Source organism: Tiliqua scincoides, chromosome 2, assembly GCF_035046505.1.
Source record: "Tiliqua scincoides isolate rTilSci1 chromosome 2, rTilSci1.hap2, whole genome shotgun sequence".
NCBI classification, from domain to species: domain Eukaryota; kingdom Metazoa; phylum Chordata; class Lepidosauria; order Squamata; family Scincidae; genus Tiliqua; species Tiliqua scincoides.
Genome location: NC_089822.1, coordinates 58,723,833 through 58,744,408, shown reverse-complemented (window position 1 = coordinate 58,744,408; position 20,576 = coordinate 58,723,833). Strand labels below are relative to the sequence as shown.

Genomic DNA, 20,576 nt, shown 5'->3' with positions numbered 1-20,576 from the left:
TAGATTTTATCATAGGTAGAACGTAAATGTTTTGTTTAATTGGTACATAAATTAATAGTGATGTTAACATGGATTATAACTGATCCAATCTACATTCCAAATAAATAGCTGATACTAAACTTTAAGCGCACATCCCTGCTTAAACAGGATGGATGTTCTTTCCTTCCTTGGCTCACTTCAATGGGAAAAGAAATCAACAAACACAAAGATAACTTTTTCTCAAAAGATGGCCAATTGCAAAGATAAATGAAACCTATCAAAAGATCACAATCTGCCGATCAGAGCAAAATTATTATAGCTTTCCTCCTAATATGAGAGCTACAGAAATGAAAAATGTTCAGTTGAAATCAAAGGCAGCTGTGCTTATAGATAATCTCATTAAGACTGACTAAATAAGTTATGTCTGACGTGGCTAAAGACTGCTGTAAGAAGGAAAAAGTCAAGCAGAACAACATGCTTGAACTTAACTTCCTGCTTCCAGTTAGTGTCAATCTAGTTTCTTTTTTTCAAGCATTCACTCTGCTAACAGCCTGTTTGCATCATGCTATAAGCTTGAATGCTTATAAGCGACCTGTTAAAGCAAGAAACGTTTCCCCAGTAAGCATTTAAACAACGCTAATGGGTGTGTGGGGGTGTGCAGGGGATGCACAGGGGTCACTATTAATACAGGCCCTCCATATTCGCTGTTTCCATATCCGTTGGGGGGAGGTCCCTGGAATGGATCCAAGATTTTTTTTAATAATTACACTTGCAATCTTGTCCTAAGCATTCAGAAGTATTCTACTGAACTCAGTGGGGTTCAGTCCCAAGTAAGGATGCATAAGATTTTATTTGAATGTCTTCATTAACCTATCAGGCCTCAGCAAGAGTTAATTAACTTACTAACCAATTAAAAAACAAATTATGAAAAATAGCCAAAAAAAAAAAACCCCACCATTAACTGGTCAGTAGCTCAATTGAGTAGCAGTAATAAATCAAATATTTTATCAGAAAACTTACAAAAAGAAGAAAGCTAAGGGAAAAAGCAAGAATGGTCACTTACATCTGTTGAGTCGCTCAACAGGTATTCCAATTCTTATACAGTTGGCAGCCTCTAAGGTGTCTGGCAGAGGCAGTTCTTCACACTTAGGGGGTTGGAGCTGCATCAGAATGAGTGGATTAGACCGAGCAATGTTGTATTCCTGGCTACACAGATCGTTCTCCAGAACTTCACACTCATCCCGACAGAGCTCTCTCGGTTTAGGTGTCCGAGAGCGTTCATCACACAGGGGAAACACAAAGTGACAGAAAGATGGGATAGCAAACTGGGAGCACTGGTCAGATAAATGGGTGGATGTGCCAATCATAGTAAATGCAGCTAGAAAGGAAGACAGAAAAGCCAATCATTAAGATTTGGTTTATAACGAATGAAACAAAATCCAATATCATTTATTAGATATAATAATCTTTAACTGAGGGCCGATGCCAGGCTATTTTGTGCCTTAGCCAAGTTCTTAGTACTTGCATCCTTCCAAAAATTGTTTTCAAAATAAAAATATAAATTGTCAGTTGCATTTTCTACAGGGTTTAAAAAAACTAACTGTGTAAAACTGTGCTCCTCAAAGGTCAGTCCTGCACCCCTCTGAGGTCTGCACCCTAGTGAGCTGTCTAGTTGGCCTAAAGATACATTGGCCCTGCTTTAACCCTGAAAGATACTCAAAGCAAGCAACCAATAAAAGACATTTATAAAAGAAAGCCATTTTGGAAACACCAAGCAGATGCTATGTATGCTTCCAAGGGCGGCCCCAATAGGTCTCCTCAGATGTGTGCCTGCTATTGAGTGGTCACAGAATTGAGGAGACCTGTGTCTGGTTTCCCAGGAGGGGGGTTAGGATATGGCGGCCAAGCCTACTGCCAACTCCACCCCCTTCCGTCCCGTCCCAGAACACCTCCCCCCTGCCCCAAGTTAATGCTTTGTCACCAGGCATTTGCCTGGAGCTCTGGGCAGTGTATGACTGGCCTCCGCCTGGAGCTCCAGGTTCAAGCTGAGCCTGCGCGGCCTGGCAGTGAGTGTCGCTGGCTGTGGCTTACAGCACGTTTGAGACACTCAGTGCCAGTGGAGGGCTGGCGCTGGCCTGATAGGATTGGGTCCTTAAGCAGGTAAGAGAAGGGAAGGAACTTGAAACAACAAAGAACATCATAGAGTTTATTAGTAGTAGTACCAACATTTATATATTGCTTTCCAACAAAAAAAAAGTTCACAAGCGGTTTACATGGCAAAAATAGGCTCTTCCACTGAAAGGAAGGTATCCATTGTTGTGGGGATGAATTCGTATCTCACGATCTGGGGTCTCCAAGTGTCAGGTGGGAGGCCTTAGAAGACCATGTGCTCTATGCTGACAGTGAAGCTTTCCATGCATTTTACAGAAGATAATTTGACCACAGCATGCTACAAGTACGAAAGGGCACACCTGCACTACACACCCAAATTGAACTGTCTCTCAAGGCTTCCTCCAGATAAATCCAGGAACTTGCAGAATTGTGAGGTTTAAGAATGAAAAATTCTCAGCACCGTCAGAAAAACCAGAATGTCAATTTTTTTTTCATATAAGCCCAGATGATACGAAATTGGCAGATACAGTATTTCTAATGGGGAGCTGGTTCTTATATAAGGCAAACCCAATGCCTTAGGAACATAGGAAGATGCCTGTTGCTGCATCAGACAATTGGTCCATCTCACCGAGCACTGTTGACACCGGCTGGCAGCAGCTTAAAGTGTTCCAAGGAAGAATTTTTCTCTACCCTAACTGAAGGTGCTGAGAATTCAACCTGGAATCTTCAGTATACAACACACATGCTGTACCACTGAGCTGCAGACCCACCTGTCGCTCATGCCTTGCATGATGTGATTACACAGAAGAGCAATGTGTATGCAGTCCCCCCCCCCAGTTTTTGCAATGGTAGGAACTTCAACAAATGTCCCCCAGTCAGCATGGATCCCAAACATTTTTTAGGGGTGGGGCACTGACCAATTAATATTTTCTCTATGTTTAGAATGTATTTGCCCAGCCTATTCAAAAAGTCTCCTTACAGAGCTGCTTTGGCAGCATTAACCCTCCCCATTCATCTCTGGATCTCTGCTGTGTAGTTCAATTCATTCAGATTCTTAATGGAGAGAATTCCTTTTCCAGTCCCAACTGGCATGGTTAGGTTATATCTTGAAGACTAAAGAGTGCTTCATTTTTAAAAGAAGAGGTGCCTGGAAGTCACACCCTATATCCTGGAAATCATTCCACTTGATCCCAGATATGCTGGGATGAGTTGTACATACAAAGTCATAACATAAAGGCACAATGCACATGATCAAAGACAAGCTGTTCCATAGCATTTCTTCACATGTTCCACAGCTGAGCCCTGGCACTGAAAGCAAGTCCCAAGACTAAGACCTTGTGAGGTCTGGCTCAAATTAAATTATTTTGTATTAGTACGCTGGATAAAATGTACCATGTCCATTTTGTTCAACTTCTGGGAAAACACAAACACCAAGCGCACAATTCTTGAGAAAATACAAATGCTATTGATACAACTTTTATAGGGATGGAATAATTGCTCTGTTCCCATTTAAGATGTGTGTCATAGTTACAAAGTTGGACCTCTTGTTTGGCACTCACTGCCCACATACTGACATTTCTCTCTTACATTTGCACGATTAAAACTTAGAAGAATAAAAGAGTGAAATACTTGTCATGTATCTAATGCATGAACTATGCCCAAAATATAGGCATATTTCCACATTTCCAAACATTTAAAGCTTTATGCTAGTTACAAATCTGCATTTCTAATCCACACAAATAGGTAACAGGCAAAGAAATTATGAAATAATGAAAATCACTCAATATCCCAACTTCATTATAATCAGCAGCTTCCTTTATGACCTCATTGCTCTCTTTTTTCATTTTCTGTTCTCACCGTTCAGTACATGTTCACCTTGATCATCCAATACCTTCTGGTAACATAGATTTATATTTATATATCATGATCAATGTACATGGCACTTGACAGAGAGTGAAAATACACTGTCCCAAAGGGCTTACTATCTGGAGACTGACTCAAAGGAGGAAACAAAGGGAGGGAAGAAGAATGGGCGCATTGCTTAATGACATCATTTCCAACCCTCAGCAGGCAACATGAATATTATTTAGCCTGCAATATGAAATGAGCTTGACACCCCTTGACTAAGGCACAGCTCCTGAGAATGGAGCTAGGGAAGAGGCATGCTGCTGGTGTTCTAGGAGGCAAGTATGAGCAAACGAATCAGCTAAGGAGAAAAGACAGGGTCATTTAAGGAAGCAAGAAGCATTTGGTTAGTGAAGATGTAGGTGCACAGATGAGGAGTGAAAACTCTTCAACCCATGTGGTGGACCTCCAACACAGTCTCTCTCCATAGGTCCCATTTTTCCAACTGAAAGTGAACCCATATAACAGAAAAACATCTGTGAAGAAAGGCTGCAGAGAGTAAGTCATGGAAGGCTTCACTATGTTCACTTGTACACCCCCTTTTAGTCCTTAAATTGGATCTTACAATACCTCCCTCACTTTCTTGCCAGGGTTTAAATGTATGAACTGCCACTGTTGCATCTAGCTCAGTCCTCAGGTTAGGCTACCCAGGGGCTTTTAATATTGCTATATAGGAATGACAATGGAAGAAGAGAAAGATAGATAAAAGTGGAACAAAGAGAAACAGCAAACTGACAAGAAGTAGGAAGGATGGTAGTAACAAGAACATCACTGATAGAAAGTCAGAACTAGCTACTCACTCTGAGTTATGGCGGCCAAAATGTCTTGGCTGAGGGGTAAGTATGACCTTCACTGGTTTATACAACAGTATAACACTTTCTTTTTTCCCCCCAACATGCAAGCCAACAAAGTCCTATTCAATCAACTGACTTTTTTTATGGAAGAGAGAAGGGTTTATGCTCAGAACCTGCTGGTGGGAAGTGATTGTGAAGAGACTACATGATTTTAAAACATAATTTAACACGTTGCTTGAATATTTAAGCCATGGATTAAAACATATTATAGGATCTAGTCCCAGCATTTCACTTTCCACTGTGAAAGCATCTTCACAGTGGAAAGTGAAACACTGGGACTCAATCCTATAATGTTTTAATCCACGGCTTAAAGATTCAAGCAACATGTTAAATTATGTTTTAAAATAATCCAGCCACAAAAGCCTTAGTATGTTCATAAGACTACATGATTAACACAATGCAACTCAACCAATTTGACAAGTGTAGGGTTTCAACTTATTCAATCACCTACCAATTTAAATGTGTTGACTACTTCACTTGGGCAGACTAGGAGGAGGAGAGAGCCAGAGGTGGGGAGATTTCAAACAACAGATTAACTGGGCAGTAGCCAAGAATGCCAAGTAAAATGTTACAAAGAATCTGCAGTTAAGGTTGGGTTGTATCAGAGATTGGCACTTTTCTGTCTGTAACATTCCTGGCTGTGTTAAACAAAAAGTGTGAGAGCCCCATAAGGAATCCAGTGTTTGCTGATGACTTCGCTAATCTGCACTAAAAATTATAATGAATTACCCACTGGCTGTAATCAATAGCAAAGCATACTTGAGCAAGCTGGGCTTTCAAAGAATGCAGATAAGAACAAGGCCAAGAGAAGTGAAGGCACAGGGCCTACCACAAAAGAAACGGGGGGGGGGACCAAAAAGTAGTGACGCTTACCCCCCCAATATTTGGGGTGAGCTGCTTCCAGAGAATTTAAGAAGTAACAGGATGACAAGAAAGGAGGGGAAGCATTTATGCCTGTTTTGAACACCTTTGTTTTGCAAACACCACATTAGGGCTCCTTCACATTTTACACTGCAAAAATTATTTTAGCAACTAATGCTAAAAGTTGTCCTCATTAATTGAAATTTCCAATTTGGACAGCAGGTGTCACTACTTTCCATTTCACAGCAACCAGTTTCATTGACTAGAGATGCAAATCAGCAGTTTTTGGAGTGTCACATTTGCTTTACTAAAACAAGAAGTTCAGGGATCAGGACTAGGGCCAGCCTTACAACTGCAGGGCCCAAATGGAAACATTTTTGCAGGGCCCAAGTCACAGCCAAGTCTTCAAAATCTTAGAGATATAAATAGTATTTCTTATAGACTTTATATCTCTATGGTAGAATAGAAAGCAATCAAATGTGCCCTCAAAAAGGACATGTGAGTTAAAGGACTATAGATTATGCTAGCATGGGGGCCCTTTAGGCATGGGGCACAACAGGGAGTAATTGGTCCAACTGGCTTAAAGCTGGCCCTGATCAGGTCCAAATTTATTTCAAGTTACAAAACTCTTTTTTGTTAAAACAAAAATGGTCTTGTTTCAGTTCTCCCACTGTAGTTTGGTGATTTGAATCTGTTCCCCATGCAAAAAGCACTTACACTTAACAAATTTTAGAGTGAGTGTAAATTAATTCTGAAGAAAAAATGAGTTCACCGTGATATGCTCAGCCTATTTTGCCATGAGAGTCACCTAATACACACAGCATAAAAGTTACACGAAGACTGAGTAACCTGACAATCACCTTCTTACGTACAAAGCAGAATCCTGACTACATTCTTCTTCCCTACCCCCTCCCAAGTAAGCAAAGATGCCAACCCAAGTCTTGACCACTGCCGATTCTGTCCTAGAATCCCTGAAGTCTAAAGTGGCTGCCAATTAGAGGGGGGAGGCTGTAGTTACTCCAAAAGAGACTTTTTTGTGTGGGTGAGAATGCACTACTCAGCACTTCGGCTGTGGCTGAATTCCTGATTCCCTGAAATGGCCATAGCTCAGTGGCAGAACGCATGCCTTGAACACAGAAGACCACAGGTTCAATCCGTGGCATCTCTAGGTAGAGCTAAATTTCCATCAGAAACTCTGCCAGTCAATATGAGCAATACTGAGCCAGATAAACCAAAGTTCTAATGGTATAAGGCAGCAGGTGCCAAACCGTAGTCAGTGGGTTGGATCCAGATAGTCATTCCTGTGTGGTGTGGTGCTTTCCATTCTGTGCCACAGTCTCTTATCTTTCTAGCTGATCTGCTCAGAAACTCATGCTGGGCAGATGCTTCTGCCCAGAAATCGGGGCACAGACTGCTGGGGCAGAAAAATGAACAGGCTGCCTGAAGTGAGTTTCCGAATAGAGGCTGCGGTGCAGAATGAAAAGTGCCACATGGGGGCAGAGTTTTCTGAATGCAGTGGTCCATGGTTTGGAGACAGCAGGTATAAGGTCTACCTACGAGCTAATGCAAGGAAGGATCAGGATGCTATTTGTCTCCTTCCCAGTCCCCCTGAATCGCCTCTGTCTTTAGCCATTTCGCTTGGCTGCAGCAGGGGAAGAGGCGATGCATTCTGCCTCCCCTGAGGTTAACAGCTACTTGGCTGCTCCCTCCTAGAGCTGTCCCTTGCAGTGACCATTCTTCCCGGTCATTACTTATCTGCAGTAAGCAAGTGTTGGCATCTGAATTTATTCAAACGAACAAGCTATCCTCTTTCCTATCACATCTTTCAGATCCTGTCAGATCCTTTCCTATCACATCTCAGATTATGTAGCAAAAAACGAAATAACCAGAACTTAAGTCACAAGCGATCCAGCATGTATGGAATTCTTCCAGGCAGACTAATTCTACAGGGATTCTCCCATGGGACTACTATAAAAGTCATGGCAATAGAAGGAAAAAAACAAACCCAGATTGTGTGAATTTACCTGAAGTTTTGAAAGGGTCTACCTGGTTTCATGCCTGTTTATTGGATTGTTAAAACAGATTGCAAGATTCTGCATGAAATACACTTTCTGAAGAGGAGAGAGACATGCAGGCTTACCAGTGATTCGGTTTTCGATTTCTCCTTGCATCTGGAGGGAGTCCACATAAATGGTCCGGTTTCCTATGATTCGAGCACAGGCAATTCCTCTGTAAGGCTGGCAAAACCCATCTTCATGGTAATCTTCTCTGCAAGCGATAAATTAGGAGCCTTTAAGTACATCTGCAGATGTCTGCCTGTTCCCTGATGAATTTTAAAGAATTATATTCTTGAAGGGAGAGGGGGAAAGAGAGATGGCTGTCTGACATTCTTCGTTCCTCCAGGAATGGCTCTCTCACCTCTGTTCCACTTGACACTGTTTTGGATCTTACAGGGGCAACATTTTAATTCAGGGGGAAGCGGTGGGGGGTACTCCACCAAGTGAAAACAACAATGTCTAGCAATCCTAGGCTAATGATGATGGGATGTGATAGGTAATGCCATTAAAAAATTGTTCAGTGGAGATAGTACAGGCGTCATGTTACACCTTGTGATGCGTTACTGGCATCTAACGGCCTGTGGAGCAATTAGGCAAGTTGTTGTTTCTCTCCCCCCTCCCTTCTATGAGTCTTCATTTCCTGCCATGGACAGCAAAACAGGCTTTGCCAAGATTTAATTAAAATATGGCACAATCCTGAACTATGACATAAACAGAATGAAAAGCATCCCCCCTTCCCCTTATGCTTAATGCCAAATTCTTTTTCCAACATACAGCCTAGCGCACATTTTGAATTAATGTTTGGGTGAAACTCTGTCCTACTTTTTAAAACCAGTATGACACAACTCTATGCATCTGAGAAACACAGGTATCTCTTATAGCAGGGGTGACCAGTTACTAAGACCCGGGGGGTGGTAAGTCTCCACACTGTGGGACCAGTGAAGTAGCTCCTGTGGTTCACAATGAGGGAAGGTGAGTCTGTAAACTGACTGAGACTACTTCAAAGGTCTCTGACATGTGCTGCCGGTTCATGCACAGCCCAGGTTAGCTAAAAAGTGGTGCTTTCTTTTGACCTTGCATTAGTCACACCGCAAGTATGGCAAGCAGTGCTGCACAGGTCAGACTAGCCTATACGACAAATCACTGTGGACCTAGAAGGTGCGCCATTCAAAAACCTCAGAGACTGGACACCAGAAAAGGTGAAATTTTCTGTTAAGCTAACGTTTTCTTACAGATTCATAACAGGTTCCTCAATGCAAGCCATTTTGGGGAGGGGCGGCATGCCTGTCAAGATGTTATAACTCGTTTGCAATGATAGTTGAACTCATCGCCATTGCATTATGCCCTTTAGGGTACAATCCTAACCAACCTTCCGGCACCAAGGTAAGGACAATGCAGCTCTGAGGTAAGGGAACAAACATTCCGTTACCTTGAGGAGACCTCTGTGACTGCCCCCCAACTGCAGGATGCAGCACATGCCCAACTGGCACAGCTATGCCAGTGCTGGAAAGTTGGTTAGGATTGCGTCCTTAGTTTAACTAGCAATTGCTGGCAGAAGCCATAAGGAAAAACTCCTAGACTTAAAGCAAAGGATCGTATTTGCCCTTCTCCCAAATCCTTGTTACAGATTTGTGATAACAAAGAGGTGGAGCAGGTAAAGGAGAGACTATACAGCTTAGAGTTTTTTACTGACTTGGATTTCCTTCCTGTTTTATGGCCCAATCCTAATCTTTCCTAGCACTGGTGCAGAAGCTGCTGTGCCAGACTAGGGTGTCACAAACGTGTTGTAAAGGTCCTTTGTGGCACCTAGTGAGTAGGCTGTGCTGGTGGGAAGGTCTGTGTCATCCTGCCAGTGCTGCATCAAGACACTACATGGGACGGAACAAGTACACTGGGCAATTCAGGGATGAGGGGAGGACAGAACAGGGGCACAACAGGGGGGTGGATCCAGTCGGCGAGAGGCAGGATTGACAGTACTGGCCTAAGCCGAATCCTATTCCAGGCCCGAAAACCCAACAAAGCACTTCTCAAACTTATGACAGCAATTTAGCTGGTGCAGATACAAATAGCTCCATTATGCAGGCTGGAGCTCTGCATGGGATAACCCCTTGCCCTGAGAAGACCTCCAGCCTTCTCCTTCCCAGCACTGGAAAGAATGTGGGCCATGCAGCTGCACTACACCAGCAAATGTTAGGACTGAGCTACCCATTCCTTAAAATAAATGTACCTCCTTTGGCTTGCGGATGAGGCCAACACTGGACTTTATAATCATGAAGCACAATGAGGGAATTTCAGATGCTGTACTAATAGGGGATTGTTACACTCAATGTTCACTAGAAAATGATCAAGGAACAATAGAATGTAGGAAATGTTTAGCAGAGCCTGATTTAATTTAATAAAAGTGAGCTAATATAGAATCATTTTTTTAAAAAATGAAGTCATTTTCACTACATATGGAATGCCATTTTTCTAACACTGGTGGCATCATTTAGCAGCAGCCCTTCCCATCACTGAATGGCATTCAATACATTTTACAGTAACTAAACTCAACATGAAGCAAATTCAGTCAGCAAAGTAAAAGGAGGAACCAAGGGAAGAAAATAAGTCTTCATCTCAATTCACAAAAGGTTCCTAGAATCACATAAAACCAATATACTTTTTGCAAAGCAGATGAAAGTGACTCAGCTACAGACTAGAGTTGAAATTCATGGAGCAGTCACTGAATTTTGAAGCTTCCCAGTCCTGGCTCTATGCAAAACTATTTTGATCAGCAAGATAGCTGCATTAGTTTAAACTTGACTCAGGCTCAACTTGAAATGGATATAGTAACAGACAGCTGCCTGATAGTGAGTCAGACTTCTGGTTCATCTTGCTCAGCATTATTGACACTGACTGATGCAGCTTTGTACAGCTCTCCCAGACATACTTAAGAGATGTCAAGATTGAGCTTGGAACTTCATTCAGCTCAAGCCATTTAGAACCTAAACATGATTTGACATGGCAAGGCTATACGCCCCCCTCTCTCTCACACACACACAAACACACCACTGCCTTTTCACCGCTACTATGATAAAGGCAATCAGAACATAATCAATAGAGGTTTCAAGGCTCTGAAGCTTTTTTCAAAGAATATTAGCAAAGAAGAAACATCAGGCTCAGCAAGAGGCAAACTAAGAAATTCGTCTAAGGCAGCAGTTTTCAACCGCTGTGCCACGGCACAGTGGTGTGCCTCGAGGCTGCCTCAGGTGTGCCACGGGATCAGAGGAGGGAGGCGGCGGCAGCAGCACCAGCAGCAGCACACCCGCCTGCAGGAGAAGCAGCTGCTTTGAGCCTCTTTGTGCTGCTTTGAGCAGCACAAGGAAGGGAGCAGCCAGCAAAGGGGCTGGTCGTGGCTGCTTTGCATCCCACACAGCAGCTGAGGAGTCCAATTGGAGCTTGCTCCTGTTACTGAGCACGACTCAAGCTGCAACCTTACCCTCACTTTCCTGGGAGTAAGCCCCATTGGCTATTATGGGACTTACTTCTGAGTAGACATGCAGTAGGGTTGGACAGAAGGTGGTTGTTGCCTGCCTGCGTGCTGATTGGGCAACCAGAGAAGACTGGAGGAGCCAGGAGGTGGGAGCTGCTGAGTGAAAGAGAAGAGGGAGCCAGAAGCGGGCAAGTACGTACATCGTGGGTGAGTCTGCTGAGGTCCCCAACCTAAGGACTGGCTGGCTGAAAAGGGTCCGTGGAAGTCCCTTTTCCTTGCCAGTTTGCCTGCAACTCCCCAAAGCGACCCTTCCTGCACTTTGGGGCTTTTAGAGGAAGGGTGCTGGGCCACAATCCTCTCCACACTTTCCTGGAAGCAAGCCCATTGACTGTAATGGGGCTTACTTCAGAGTAGGTACGCATAGGATTGGGCTCTGGGGCTGCTATCGCATCCACACTTTCCTGGGAGTAAGCGCCATTGACTACAATGAGGCTTACTTCTGAGTAGGCATGCATAGGCTTGGGCTTTTGGTTGCACTCTTTTTTCTCAAATACACAAGCAGGCAATTGGCACTTCTCTCTCCTATTCTCAACATTTTTCACTGTTTTCAATGACTTTAAAACATTTTTTCCTCCTTTTTAGAAACCACATATACTTCCCTTTCCTAGCTTCTTGTGAATTTTTTTGTCATGTAATGATTTAATTGTATTAATTTATTAATTTAAGATTAATTGTAATATAGTAATTTATTGTAAGTAAAAAACTGTAGTGTGCCTTGACAATCTAGTGCCATGTCAATGTGCCGTGAGCTGAGAAAGCTTGAAAATGGCTGGTCTAAGGGCATTTGTTAAGGTCTAGACCAGGGTGGCCCAACATGTACCCTGCAAGGCCCTTTCTGGCGGCCCTTAAAAGTCCCACTGCAGCCACCAGCCACTACCCATTGCCTCCTCCTGCTTCAGCAGCTTTTCAGTATCCCTTCTGGTCCCATCTAGCTTCTCCTTTGGAGAAGCTGTTTAAATGCTTTACTGTGGTAAAATTCTCCATCTGTGGAAACAGTGGCATCACTACGATTCGTGTCACCCCATGCAGTGGGCGGGGCAATGCCCCAGGTGGTGGGTGTCGTGATGTACCATCGGCCCGCCCCCACTGGTTTTTTGGCTGTACCTTTTGACAGAACACAGATATTTCAGTGTGGTCTGTTTCATTGCATTCTGCATGAAATTACACATTGATTGATATATAACATGATGGTATTATTCCTCCAAACTCTGATTTTAGTGATTTTGAAAACTTGTAGAGTCTCTCTCTCTCTCTCTCTCTCTCTCTCTCTCTCTCTCTCACACACACACACACACACACACACACCCCATGTCAACTTACTAACACCTTATTGCAGCAGTTCTCAAACATTTAGCACTGGGACCCACTTTTTAGAATGACAATCTGTCCAGGACCCATTGGAAGTGATGTCATGGTCAGAAGTGACATCATCAAGCAAATTAAAATAAATAAGTTTAAATAATTAAACTAAAATAAAAGAAATAATTAAATAAGGGGGAGCCAGTTCTGTTCCACCAAGTGAATCTACTCTGAAGTAAGTCCTATTGTGGTCAATGGGGCTTACTCTGTAGTCTGCCTGCAATCACTCCCCCCCCCCCCAAAAAAAAGAATCAGTGAGATTTCCAGCCCTCCCGAGTGCCCAGTTTAAAGTTCTTCTATTTCAAGCACATCAAGATAAAGACCCACCTGGCTTTGCAAGTGCAAAATAGAAAACTTTCCCCTTACCAGCTGAAGCCTCTTTTTTGTCCTTCTTAGTGGGGGGAGGGGGCTGCGTTCTGGAGCATTTGTGCTCCAGTTCCATCAGATCAGGACCCTTCTGGTAGCCTCACATTCCCCTTTGCCTCACCTGACCAAAAGGCAAGGCACATATGCCTACTCACTAGTAAACATGACCAGTTGCTGAGTTTGCTTTCCATCGAGTTCAATAGGCTGCAGCTGGGAGGGAGGGAAGGACCTCAGGTGTTTTGAGGGGGCTGCATTCACTGGATCGGGACCATTCTGGTGTCATTGGATTCCTCTCAGCCTGCACTTTCCAATGGACTATGGAAATTACACCTACTCACGAGTAAACGCGATACGGCTCACTTTCACTTTCCATAGGGATCCATTCATTTTTTCTTTCCAGATTTTTGGCCATAACGTTTGAACGAAAGGAGCTATTTCAATTCTGCTTTTTGCATTGCACTCCCCATGGACATTCCGCATCCAACGGTGTATGGCATGATGGGGTAGCTCCTAATGTCACGAAATTAGCAAGTCCTCCCCTCAGGGCACATCACCCCCCCGGCATGTCACCCGGTGTGGTCCCCACCCCCCTGCGCTTGGGGTGGCTGAGGTGCAGCGGTCCACCAGCGCTAGCCCAGCACCAGCTAGCACTAGCATCAGACCAGTGCTGAGGGCTATAGACATGCCTTACGGCACGTTTGTGAGTGTACACTGGCAGTGGACTGGCAGTAAGAACTGAGAATTGGGGTCTGAGGCTGCAATCCTATACACTTACCTGGAGTAAATCCCACTGAAGTTAATGGGGCTTACTTCTTAGTAGGCATGCACATGTGCTATGAGAAAAGGCAATGCAAATGTTCTGAGTGCTGCAGAAAATTTGCTTCCTTCATTCATTAGAATTCAAATTTTCCAGCTTCACAGTCAAGCAGTACTTGCTCATTTTGTAGGTTCAAATTCCTCTCTTCAGCAATATCTCTCAAGCATTACTAGATAGGTAACCGAAATTAGGCATACCAAATACAAAACAGCAGCCAGTCAAAATTTTCAAAGATACTTATAGAACAAAGAGGCCTTTTTTACACATCACAAAAGCTAGTTGTCAGGACAAATGCAGACCGATTCTGACGCACGTTAACAGCTTAACACATCTATTGTATGCAGGCTGTCATATGAGGGAGCCAGAAGGCATATCCAACATAATTCCTTGATAACAATGATGTTATGCTTCAATGGCAAGAGTATATATAGGTAGGCTTGTATCAGCCCAATTTCTCCTAAGGATAATACGTTATGCTTTAAAAGCTTCTTTTCTGAGAATTAAAGGATGATGGATGTACATGATATGTGGAAAATAAAAACTGATATTTTTCTGCAGGAATACCTTCCTTCTTTTATGTATTTTCCTTATCACTGTAGACAGATAAAGTAGCTTGTGTTCTTAGTAACCCCTGCTAACTGGGTAAGAGGCATTTTTTCAAGTGGGTGCTCCTCTTTTATTTAGCAGGGGGAGAGTAACTGGCCCACCTCACCCCAGCACTGTCTGTACTAGTGGCTGTCTGCTGGTGTTGCAGCTTTTTAGATTGTGAGCCCTTCTGGGACAGTGAGCCATTAGATATTTGATTTTTCTCTGTAAACCGCTTTGTGAACTTTTTGTTGAAAAGCGGTATATAAATACTGTTGTTGTTGTTACCTCCACCAGTCTTGTCAGAAGCTACTACCTGAACAAGCCCTACAGGTGAACATCAGTGGAGTATCTCTTTCTACCCTTTTGCTCTATAATTCATGCAAGGAGAAGCCTGTTACAACTGCTACCCATTTTCCAGTGTTTGCACCAGCCTTGCTATTTCTTGGTAGACTCAGGGAGCAAAGAAATCACTGTCCAACTCTGTATCATTTAAATCTCTCTGCAAACTACTGCTCTTGCCTGCAACTGCACAAGCTCTATGGAGGCTGCAACTTCAGGCAAGCACAACTTCCTTGATCCTAAGTTTGGCAGGAACAAGGAAAAATGGTGGGGGAGTCTCTTCCTTATAGGAGAAGAGAACATGCTTTTGTAGATCTTTGAGTATATGAGTACTAGTGGCCTTCAACAATGTACAGAAACCTTTATTCATGTGGTGAATCATTAACAGCCTACTGCAGCATTTAATTATGCGTAGTGGGAAACTAACCACTGGTGGGTTGTGACCCCATGTGCACGGGGTCATGACACAATGGCTCCCTATAGCACTGCAATGCCTTATTGAGAGCCCCTGGAGGCCACTTCCAGATTGTAGTGGGCCCACAGCCCAGTCCATTGGCTTCTGCAGGCTCCAGAATGTCCCATGGAAGCTACTAGAAGTGATTTCTGGTTTGCAGATGCAACTTCCGGTTTAATTCCAAAAATGGAAGTCTCTTCTAGTCACTTTACAGGAGATTCTGGCCTTTGCAGTGAGCTGCTGGCCTTTGCGGGTTCATGGGCCTGGCGCAACCCACAAGTGGCCCCCAGGGGCTCCAATAAGACATTGTGGTGCTACAAGGAGCATTGTGTCATGACCCCGCCACAGAGGATGAGGTGGGTCACAACACTAAAAAGGTTGGGAACTGCTGACCTACGGGATGAATTGGGTATCCAAGAACACTAAATTATTCCAGGGTGTGATCAGCCCTTCCTGTGCCTGTTCCATTCACAATCTGTACATAGGAATGCCATAATGTAATACTCTTTGCATTAGTTAAAAAAAAAATACCCTAACTCTGATCTCTAACTGTGGATTAATTCTGAAATAATTGGTTGGGATTGAAACAAGATGTGATGTAGCCTGAGTTAAATTTCTGTGAAACTCGGGTGGTGCATAGAAATGATCACTGGCCATGTACTGCCAGTTTTAAGCAGGCACAACCCTGGACTTAGGATAAGATATCAGCGACCATCAAGACACATGAACTGCTTGACATTAACCAGTCTGACATCATACAGTTCTGAAGCAAAGCCACTGTTGTCTGAAACATGTTGGAATTGTTTCTTTTCTTTGAACAGATATAGCAATAGCCTATTGTCCTTCTCAACTAGTTTGGTGTTTAATTTGTTGCAAACTTCTCCATCTGTGTGGTGCAACATCCCATCTGCAGAGTGATGCAGACTTTTACAGACAGATACAAATAAATGCTGCAGTGTTCTTTCAAAACAATAGAAAATGCAGTGAAATGGCTAATAAAAGAGATTAGCTTTTGGGAACAAACTGCTCTTAAGGTCAATGGCAATATGATCCTAGCAAGTTTCAAATCTTGTGTCCATATTAGATTACATCAATACATTAATACTTTCATTTAAAGGCATATAATCTAGATTCTCTCTAAACTAAACGCTCTAAATCCAAACTCTCCAGGAGTCTGAAAAGCATTGGAAAGTCCTGATAGGAGTGGGGACTGGATGGGTGGGGGGGTGTCCCGATAGCGTCACAGTGATTGCGGCGCTGTGGGTGCCCAGGTGCATTTACACATACCTGCGGGAAATGTGTAGCCTCCCAGAGGGGCTGGAGGCTCATGGCCCCTTCCGTGAGCCTCCCCTCTGGTGCAGTGGGCTGATCTGCAGTCAGAGCCCACTTCTGGTCTGTGGTCGGAGCTCTGGAGCACGGAATTTCTGAAACTGGAAATGTGCTCTGACTGCAGAGTGGAGGGGAGGCTCTTGGAGGGGGCTGCGAGCAACAGGACACTCCAGGACGCTACACACTCCCCCCCCCCCAGGTATGTGTAAATGTGCCTGGGTGCCTGCAGCAGCACAATCACTGTGGCGCCGCCAGGGCACCAATTTATGAGTCACTCCCCTTAAGGGGAAAGTGACCCTTTTAGGTTCCAATGGTGGGTCATGACTGACCATTTTGAGAATCACTGGTGTAGATAATTTTAATATCTCTTTAACCATAAGAAAACAACCACATTGTTTCAAGAAGCAAGACACATAATAATTATGGCAAAGTTCTACGTTACTGAAAAAATGGTGCCTTTGGTCACAGTTTGCCAGAGGTATATAATCAAACTATTGTGGACATGCATGAGGATGGCAGAAAAGCAATAAAAAGCAGACATGGCTGCAGAGTAGGATATGCCGAGGATCATCTTTAAGGTCATTTCTCTTGGTAACTGTAATGGATACCTTGGTGGAAGGAATTAGGAGTGCCTCTCTCCCTTCTATAGATATAACTGTATGACACAAGAACAAACATAGCATAGAGAAAAAGATCTTGAGTGACATACACATGAATAAACAGACAATGGTTTACAAGGGGAGTAAATGAGACAAAACAAAAAGAAATAAAACAATCTAATTAGTCCTTAATTGAAAAGAACAGGAAGGACTTTTACCATCTGATGGGATAGAGTTAAAATAATGGCAAATTGCTTGGCCATGAGTTACAAAATCAGCATGGGAAAAATTCAGCTCCTCATAAGAACAGCTCTGTAGCAACCTATTTATATTTGGATTATTTTATTTATTTCTCATAATTTTATACCATCCTTTCTCCAATAGGTAGGTGAGGCTGAGAGATAATGACTGGCACAAGGTCACCCAGGAAGCTTTGTGGCCGAGTAGGGATTTGAACCTGGATCTTCTAGGTTTAAATCCAGCACCAGAATTACTACACCATCCTGGCTCTGTGTATGTATTTCTAAGATTCTAAACCTAACAGCTTATTAGCAGAAAAAGATTATTCTCATGATGTACTGTGATATCAACAGACTAAACCAGTGCTTCTCAACGATTATCCTCCACTTCACATGGTTCACCTATTTGAAGTGCCATTGGAAGTAACTGGTGATTCCATCATTGCCAGTTACTTCTGGGTTGGGAGGCCAGATGCACTGTGACAAACACCAGTAAGAGGCTCAGGGTGGATGGGAGGGCTTTTTTAAGTATGGAAAAGCATGCTTTGGAGCTCTGGCTGACAAGCTGAGCCTCTTCAGCTTGTTTGTTGTGTTTTGTTCCTGGTCTCACTGCCAGGCAGCAGGTGTCCAGTGGTTCCACAAGTACCACCAGACATGAACTCAAGTACCAATAGCTGAAAAACACTAGACAAAACTATTTGATTCATGAGTAAAAAGAAACTGTTTTGTCTCAGTAGCACCGTAGTAGTCAAGCTTGTTTTCAGTGAAGCATACCAAGGTTGCAGTTCTATGCAGACTTACCTGAGAGTAAGTAAACATGTACAGGACTGTGCTGTAAAGACTAGATGCCAAAAAAGCTCTGAGCTTTTGCACTGTATTCATTTTTATTTAATTATCTTCAAAAAACGGGTCAAGAAAATCCAACAGGTGGGCTCAAGGTGGCTTGCTAATATAACCATAAATCAATACAACCAAACAAAACCAATAAAACATGATAAAATCAAATCAATAAAACTTTCAAAAATCCAATAGAACTATAGTGATCCAAGTCAACAAAAATGGCTAAACAGGGCAGCCAACCAACCAATCAAGAGCCAACTCAAACAGACACACAGTGGAAAACAAACTAAATCAAGTGAAGCCTTGGTGAAACAACAAATGTAAATATGGTGGGAGGGCGCCATATCTACGGATCCCAGATCTGCTGCTTCAATTGACCACGGATTTGATCCACAAGGGCTCCATGCTCCCCCCCCCAGAGGTGAGGAGAGCTGGGCACCCCTCACCTCAGAGGGTCTTCTGAGGCCTGCAGAGGTGGTGTGCGATAGCCCCCAGCTGCTGCAGGCCTCAGAATGGCCAAAAAGGCAAAAAAAAAAAAAAATCTACTTCTGGTTTCCCTCTGGAAATTGGAAGTGATGTTTTTAATGCTTCTGGAAACCAGAAGTAGTGTTTTTTCTGCCTTTTTGGCCATTCTGAGGCGCATGCCCTCTGGAGGTCTCAGAAGACCCTCTGGAGTGCAGAAGGGCATCCCCAGTTATCCGCAGTTTCATTTAACTGCGGGGCAATCCAGAACAGAACCCCCACAGATACCAGGGCACACCTGAACCCCATAAAGATATTAGCAGGATAGTCCTAAACTCAACTTGAATGGAATTCCACACACAGGGAACTCTAACCCAGAAGATCCAGTTGCAAGTCTTCACCAACTACATTTCCAAAAGTTATGGCAAAGGTACCAAAGTCTACCTAGATGTCTTCATATGGGGACATAATGTCTTCAAGCATTTACTTGTCACTAACAAATAAGGTACTTTGATTTCTGAGCCTCCTTTAATTTCAGTTTGACTTCCAAGTTCTGAATTACTTCCAAATCTGTCCTACTTCATAAGCAGTGTTTTCCCTATACAGCTGAACACTGGAAAGTAAAATAAAATACAAAGAAATGCCACACACACCAGTGAGTCATTATGTGTGCAGATCACATTCATTTCTAATTTGCTGATCATACACTTCTAATGAAGCCACAGGTGTTAGCAGCAAAACAGACACTTGAACACTTCACATTTTTTGAATCTGCAAAGCACAACAGGCATCCCCTAATCTAACTGAATCCTTAGAATTACCCATTAGGTAAATATTCTCTCCATATTGCAAATGGGGACCTGAAGCTGAAAGGAAGTGGTTTGCTGAAGACCACACACAGTAATACCTCTCATAACATGGAGAATCTTTTCTAGAAAGTTGAATGTTGTGTGAAAAACAGTGCTATAGAAAATATATTGTTAATCTAATAGGCAGGATACAGGGGATGACTGGCCTAGAATACACTACTCTCACTGGTTAGAAAAGCTAACAATCATGCCAGGACAAAGAATGCTGTAACAAATCAGCACTATAGGAAGCAGCATTATGGGAGGTATTAATGTAGTAAGTTCATGGCAGAGGTGAGATCCAAACCAAGAACACCCCAATTCACAGGTCATTCTCCACCAATATGCTGCACATAGAGGTATACTCAAGTTTTTTTCTTCTTGTACCAGGTAATTAAACTATCTTGAAACAATAACTTAATCATTTTTGGTCTAGAGATAAAATTGTCCAGTATTCAACCCTTGTCTTGCAACTCATATTTGTATTAGAGGGGGTTTGCACTATGCAGTTCAGCCATGGAAAAAGTTCAGTGGACTAAATAGCACTCGCTAGTGACATTTTACTGCCTCTGCAAAAACCAACTCTAGTCAATTATATTTCAGTTATTTAAAACTGTTATGAGTTTCTGTCTCCACATTCTTCTAAACAAACATAATCTTTTAATAAAAAGAACTCATATCTGAACCACTGGGTATTCAAATATTCTGGTTGTCCTTTAGGCCATTTCAGTAAATGAGATCATACTCACACCCGACAATATTACGCATGTAGTTTCCAAATGTTTTATCTCCTGATCCTCCTTATACGATATCACACTGTAAGACTTTATACAAACAAATTATGTAAGGGAGTCTTTAAAATCTATTCAAAAACATCTTGAAAGTGAAACAGAAACATTCCCAGCCAGTATAAAAGTTCAGATAAAAATTATGGCCAGAAAGATGCTGGATTGTAGCCCAAAGAATACTATCATGAAATGCAAACCTCTGACTTACATTACAATAATTACTCAAAACTACTTCTAGATCATAATTTAAC

At 42.8% G+C, this 20,576-nt stretch overlaps 1 protein-coding gene across 1 annotated transcript in view; it reads right to left on the bottom strand.

The window, feature by feature from the left end:
- The window catches only part of ROR2 (receptor tyrosine kinase like orphan receptor 2), a 37,434-nt gene that overhangs the window by 7,504 nt on the left and 9,354 nt on the right, over positions 1 to 20,576 (bottom strand). The window contains exons 4-5 of the mRNA XM_066615831.1: positions 7,852 to 7,979; positions 1,043 to 1,357 (exon numbers count right to left, since the gene is read on the bottom strand). Coding sequence (XP_066471928.1) covers positions 1,043 to 1,357; positions 7,852 to 7,979 — 443 coding nt within the window. The remainder of the gene's footprint in view (positions 1 to 1,042; positions 1,358 to 7,851; positions 7,980 to 20,576) is intronic.